Raw genomic sequence first — 6,899 nt, 5'->3', positions numbered from 1 at the left:
AGTAAATGATGGTCTGTTTAGAGTAAAATAGAGCATGATGCTAGGTTGCCACGGCTGCCAGAGCCATATAGGCGTCTCTAACTCAAAGGGCTAGGAGCGGCCGGAAGGACCGGTGGGTGTAACCTGGGTCGTTTTTGTAGCATCGCAAGTCAAATATAAATAGAGTTTTAGCAGGAATGTCAGCCTGTTTCATGTGAAAATTCAAATAAATATAACGTTTCCTTTGCTTTTGCACTAAATTAAGCAACGGCGGCATAAAGCTACCCAGTTAGTGATTTTTTATAGCATCATTCTGGAAGAAAAATGCGAAACATGTGGCGCTGGAACAGAGGGGAAGAGACTTTTGTTTTGACTCCTTCCCGCACCAACTTTCAGTTGTTATGGACTTATTGTTGTAGAACGTCGGTGTGGTCACTTATCATTATCAACCACTGTGCAGCCTATTTCAAATGAAATCACAGTGGTCTGACAGCCACCCGCATAGTAGAGAAGTCCCATAATAGTCGAGGGATGAGCTGCATGGCTGCTGGCCTCTCCATGACCAACCTGTTTCTTTATTAAATTGTTTTAAGAGGTCCAAACTGTGTTACGTCATGCAGAGCTGACACTTAAAAACTCATTCCAGCGCTGCTGCAACACAACCCAGTCAGTGTGTGTGTGTGTGTGTGTTTGTGTGTGCATGTTGTTCAGTATACAGAACAATTTGTGTTTTATCTATTTGCAGACTTAAAAAACAAGTTATTTACATCATGTATAAAGTGTAATTCAAGCATATTTGACACTGTTAAGTTAATTCAAAGCAGGAATGGGACGAGTTTTATGGTCCGCATAACAAACTCCCGATATGTGAGACTCAATTTATATCAGCTACAGAGCTTGGAATTATTTCACTTGCACAATAAATGCTGCTAATGTTCAGATAGATGTTGGGTTTCTGAGTTCATGATACTTTATAGACTATATAAATGTCTGAAAATCAAAAATGTTAATGAACTATTTCACCTGAATTAAATAACTCACAGAACGGGTTTACAGACAATCAGAACACTAAAATTAATTAATTAAATGAAAATGCCTCTGTGTTTTTATTTAAACATAAGACGAAATGTCCAGAGATGGGCGGTTTTGTGCTGGGGGCCTTTGGTCTCATGACTTCAGTGAAGTCCTGATGGCTGTGGCCCTGATTGAGAGTCTCCTCGTCCTTTCATTCAGTGATGGACAGTGAGGCCACTCAGTATGCTGCACCCCATCCCCCCAAACTTCCATCTTCTTCAAACTTATTCTTTCCTTTCTCCTCGTTCCTCCAAAAACTCCCCCGGTTCCCGTGGAGTGGCTGTTTTTTGTGTGCCCCCCAGCCCTGTCCCGTTTTTATCACTTTCTCTGACGGGTATACTACCCCGGTCCCCCTCGCACCTGCGCCGCTCCCAGGTCCCTACAGGAATGCGCTGGGGCTTGTAATCGCCTTTGTAGGGGCCATTGAGTTGTACGGCTGACTGAAACTTCCCAACCTCACAGCGTGCTGGCCGCTGAATGGCGCTCAGCGTGGGGCAGCTCTCCAACCCGCGGCCGCTGCCAAATTCCTACAGTGGCGCTCCACAATCACTCCCACACAGGCCCGGGTGCAGGCAGGAGGGACTGGGAGGGGGGGGGGGGCGTGTTGGGCAGAGAAATGGTGAAGTCTATTTAATTCAATACCAAAACTGTCACATTTGGCTCTCCATCGCCAATCTATAGATGGGCATGCGCACACATTTCTTTATTTGTTTTTCTTCTTTCACTTTTCGATTATAGTCGATAAAGTGAAAAAACAGTGATTTAGGACAACAGTACACCAAAATACCTTTTTGTTTTTCCTCTTTCATTTTGATATCTCACCTCTTGCCATTCAAGTTCCAGTGCAGATCTTATTCCAACAACGAAGAGATCTGCAAAAAACAAACAAAACAAAAATAGAAAATAAAAAAGGCGTTTTGAAATGCTGGACAAAGTTTTTTTTAAATGTTGTTAAATAAAGCAATTTCTCAGATATCAGGACATTTGTGCTCATGCGTTTCGGTGCATTAGGTCTGTGTGCCGGCAATACACAGCGTGTTTAGCTGTGGTTAGATAGAGCAGCAGCACTGCAGGATTAAGAGGCAGCAAGATTGTTAAACATGTCAACGTGTAATTGCACGATAAGGCCCTTCCGAGGAACTCATTGGCCCAGTTGCTTTCTCTATTCCGCGCTAATCTCGCGCGGCACATTCGCTGTGCAATCTGTCTCCATAATCTTCTGTGACAGAGCGGGCGACGAGAGCAGCCTGTTTGGTAATTTTTTTTAGGAAAGTGGTGGCGGGGGGGGGGGGGACGCGGAGAAAATATGCAGAGGCGTGATAAAGTGACGCTAATTATCCCCATTTAGGACAGCGAGTGCAAGGGATCAGGGCTTTACGAGCAACCGAGTGTGCGCTGGTGCTGATGATGGCCTCCGAGCACGGAATATATCGCTGGCTACAAGATAAGAGCTTCGCGCGCCGGAGAGATTTATTGTCCGGTCAGCTAAACACGGACACGCGCGCATGCAAGGGACACGCGAACACAGAAACACACACACACACACACACACACACACACCACTGCCTTATAGCCTTCGTTGCACCCTACACTTACCCACCTCAAGGTGTAATTTATTCGGGTTAAATTGGCCAGAACGCTCCTCTTTTAGCCATGGCGATGCGCCGTGACGTGCTCCGCCTCTCCAGGCTTTCACTGTTAATCCGCATCTCTTCACATCAACAGATAACATAGAAACAGATGCAACATGAACGAGGGAGGGAGGGAGGGGGGAATCCCATGCCATGTACCGTGAGCGCGCTATAGTGCGGCGAGATCTCTCCATAGATGCGGCTTCTTTTGGGGTTTCAGGAATATAAAACACATTTCCAGACATTGTTTTTTTTCTGATTTCGTTCAATAGATTAATGCTCAGCCAAACGCTGCACGCTTCACTGTGAGGCCTAACAGGTTTAATTGACATACCATGCAAGTCTTCATCAGTGTGAAATCGGCCCTTTAACTATGTATTTGAGATTAATTGATTTCAAAATGCTTAAGGCATAATATTCCCTAATTTGCATGTGTATGGCTATTAGCCTACATGAGACCTACAAGCAATAATAAAATATACACGTCAAACACAGCTGCGGTCTGTCAAAAAATGACGTCATATTTAGACCAATTCTTCAGTATTTTTTTAAAGATTGCAAAACTAAATGACAAGGTATAGTTTTCTAAAATATGTTTGATGAAATGTGAATTTGCACAAAGGTACCAACAAAGTAATCTAAAAGTTAAACATCGGGAACTTTGAAATTCTGATGAGTCATCAGTAACCCGATGGTCACGAGTGTCCCCGCGGCCAATGGGAAGTTGAAGTCCAGTCTGCGCATAGTTTAGGCTGAGTCGTTTCGGTTGCGCATGCACGTCGTTAGATGTGCACATGTTGACGATGCACGCGCATTCACGGATTTATTTCATGCTTTGTGGGTTGAGTGCAACCAAGTTGTAAGACATTGTTCTACCTGTACAATGAAAGAAGGTTAATTCCCCCCGAGTCTAGTTTCATAAAACATGTTATATTATAATAATTATAATAGTTTGTTTATTATTATATCTCTGTATGTGCGTATAGTTTCCCGGTTCCCTTTACTTTCCTGCATCTCAGACACGAAATATGGGACTATGCAAAGAGGATAAAGCCGTGGGTAAAATAACAGTTTTTACATGTGTCATTGTAAGCACTGTTCAATTGATTGGAGAGAAAAAATACAGCTAAATATTGTAAGACTTTTGTGATTTTGAAGATGGACGTATATTTTTTCTTAGAGGTCTGTTGTATTGTGGAACAAAATGAAGGTATACATATATAATTAAGCTGTATCATATTTCACTTGAAGTATTTTTATTTGTCAACAATTAAATTCCAAAAGACAGAATGATTTAAAAAATGTAATGTCTATGAACAAATAAACCAGTTCAGGGGAAATGTCACTGAAATACAGCCCTTGGATCAATATTCATTATTTATTACTGTTTTTTAAAACTTTTTTTTAAATTTTCAAATGATCAAAACAGAAGCAGTGAAATTACAAAATAAAATTCTCTGAGTTCATCAAAAAAATCAATGTTTTTTTGAATTGTATTCAGAGTCGTTAAAAAAAGGCCTCACATGAACCCTTAAAAAGTAAATATCAAAATTAATTAGTTTTATGGCGTTTTGATGTGTTGTTATATTTTTTTAAAGAACATTTCGTTATGAATATTCTGATGTGATCCAAATAAAAAATTGAAGTCTGATACAACCTTGCAATGCATTAGAAAAATAGAAATTTCGAATTCATAAATACATTTCTGCTGCATAAATTTGACATATCTCTCAATCAATTACAGGAGTAAATTAGGTTTGTTATAGCATAATTTAAGTATGCCCTGTTATTACCATTAATAAACGAGGACGTTTCGTTAATAACAACTAACAGGTGATGCATTCACGTAATCGGATTTGTTTAGAAATTATAATACAATATGTAACTTGAATATATTTTGGCCTGGCACTAGAGCAACAGATTTTCATAATACATTTGTCAATAATCATATTATAGTTAATAAGCCCGTGGAACATCATCTTCCTCTCAAGATGATGATGTTTCCTCGGAGGTTTACAGACTAACTTTTACGCACAATTAAGCACACACAACTAGGCTATTTAAAAGCTCGTGGGATCATGTGGTGTCACACTTTAAACAGGTGGCTATTTTTTTTCTCGAGAGGAGGCTGGATGATATTTGTGTGTCCTAAATCGTGAAAACAATCCTGAAAAAACATTGTGAAAATAATCAATCTAAGACCGTTGTCTTAAGAATCAAAGCAACATCTGGTGAAATTTATTCAATTCTTCTTCATCGCAATATCAGGGCTTTTCACTTGCAGAAAAGCACTTAAATTACAACAGCAGTTGCCCGTCATCCTTTGAAATATTAAAATTATTCACAATTTACAATAATTAGAGTGTTACAATAAAAAGAGATGGTTTTCCAAGAATTAAGACACAGGCTTCTGCAAATGAACACAAATGTTTAAAGAATGTTATTTTCCCATTTCTTTTAAAGCACTTTCTTAAGATTATGACACGTTATCTCATTTTCAATAACTTACAAGAACCCCCAAAAAGTATGAGAACAATTGAACCAAATACCACCCCCCCCCCCCCCCCCCATGTGAACCTGGCGTAACCCTCAACTAAGACTGTGAAGTAATGGACAAAAAGATGGATAGCACAATCACCAATATCTCAGCATCATATTCGTTATATAATTCCACTGGTGGCTATTCAAAAAAAGAAGAAGAGGAAAAAAAAGAAAGCCGAGATTAATTTGCTATTTCCCCCCTTCATTTACAATATCATAAACATTCTGTACAAAATGCAGGTAGTTTTCGGGATCGGGGGTTATTTAGAAAAGAGGTAAATATTTGGTTATGTGTTCGTTTGCAGTTTTCAATTATTCTGTGAGTTCTAAATGTGTGTGAGAGGGACCGTCCCGTTCACTCCAGCCGCGGCGCTCTGGTAATGCTGCGGCAGGGCATGGAGTCGACTTTGCATTGACGGGTCGCCCGGCTCTCCGGTCGGTAAATACATGCTTATCATCTCTCTCAAGTCTCCGGGGCAAGGACCCCGTGAGTGTGTGCTGCTGACGGGAGGGCTTACACTCGGCTCAGACTTTACCAGCGACCCTAACGTCCCCATGGCAGCTGAGGAGGTGACGCCGGAGCCCTGGTGCTGTGTGTAGGTGATCCCGCCGTAGCCGGATGGAGAAGCGTTCATGTAGCTCTGAGAGTTTGAGATGGGGCTGTACTGCAGCGCTGTCATGTCGTAGCGGTGCATGGGCTGGGGGTTGTGTGAGTGATGGTGGTGTGAGTGGTGGTGGTGGTGCGCTCCGCTCCCCGGGTGCTGGCTGTAGGCGAGCTGCGCCTCCTGCATCATCGCCGCGGCTGCCGCGGCAGCGGCCACCTGCCCCGAGTACGCACCGTTCGCCCAGCCGTTCATGTGCGCGTAGCCGGAGCTGGCGGAGCCTCCGTGACCCCCGGGGCTCTCTAACCTCTGCCCGACCCCGGATGAACTCATCCCGACTCCTAAACCAACTCCACCGCCCCCACTGGGCCCAGAAAGCAGTCCACCGGCAAGGGAATATTTGTCCTTTTTCAGCAGCGTCTTGACCTTCCTTCTCGGCCGGTACTTGTAATCCGGATGCTCCTTCATGTGCATGGCTCGCAACCGTTTTGCCTCGTCGATGAAAGGGCGCTTCTCAGCCTCGGACATCACCTTCCACTCGACGCCCAGTCGTTTGCTGATCTCAGAGTTGTGCATCTTGGGGTTCTCTTGTGCCATCTTTCTCCGCTGCCCACGGGACCACACCATGAACGCGTTCATCGGTCTCTTCACCCGCTCCGGATTCGCTTTGGACCCGCTGTTCGGCCCCGTTTGCCCCGTGGTCGTGTTCGTTTGGGGGCCGGGGGAATGCAGGTCGGTTTCCATCATCATGCTATACATTCACCTGATTTTTTAAACTTCGCCAGCAACAGAGAAAAAAAGTCTATTTCAAGAGAGGCGCCCACGAGATCGGATGCGCGCAAGTTGACTGGGGTACAGAATTGATATTCTCAACCCAAATTATTTAAATGCAAGACAAAAAAATAATCCGAAAAGAGATATAAAATGCTCTCCAACCAGTATTTGACGCGGTCTTCCTGGGTTGGTTCACATCCACTGTGATAGAATGAGCATTTGAGCCACTTTCCCTGTCGGAGTTAAGAAGTTGTTTAAAGCCGCGGCCATATGATGCGCACTGACAGCGGTTAAGTGA

At 43.2% G+C, this 6,899-nt stretch overlaps 1 protein-coding gene across 1 annotated transcript; it reads right to left on the bottom strand.

Annotated features, from left to right (window-relative positions):
* Positions 1-5,551: 5,551 nt before the first annotated feature.
* On the bottom strand, positions 5,552-6,586 carry sox1a (SRY-box transcription factor 1a). Its single transcript, XM_056429380.1, has one exon. The coding sequence runs from the start codon at positions 6,584-6,586 to the stop codon at positions 5,552-5,554; it is 1,035 nt and encodes a 344-aa protein (XP_056285355.1).
* Between the last annotated feature and the right edge of the window lie 313 nt (positions 6,587-6,899).

Source organism: Pseudoliparis swirei, chromosome 2 (assembly GCF_029220125.1).
Source record: "Pseudoliparis swirei isolate HS2019 ecotype Mariana Trench chromosome 2, NWPU_hadal_v1, whole genome shotgun sequence".
In the NCBI taxonomy this organism is placed as follows: domain Eukaryota; kingdom Metazoa; phylum Chordata; class Actinopteri; order Perciformes; family Liparidae; genus Pseudoliparis; species Pseudoliparis swirei.
This window is presented reverse-complemented; position numbering and strand designations above follow the sequence as displayed.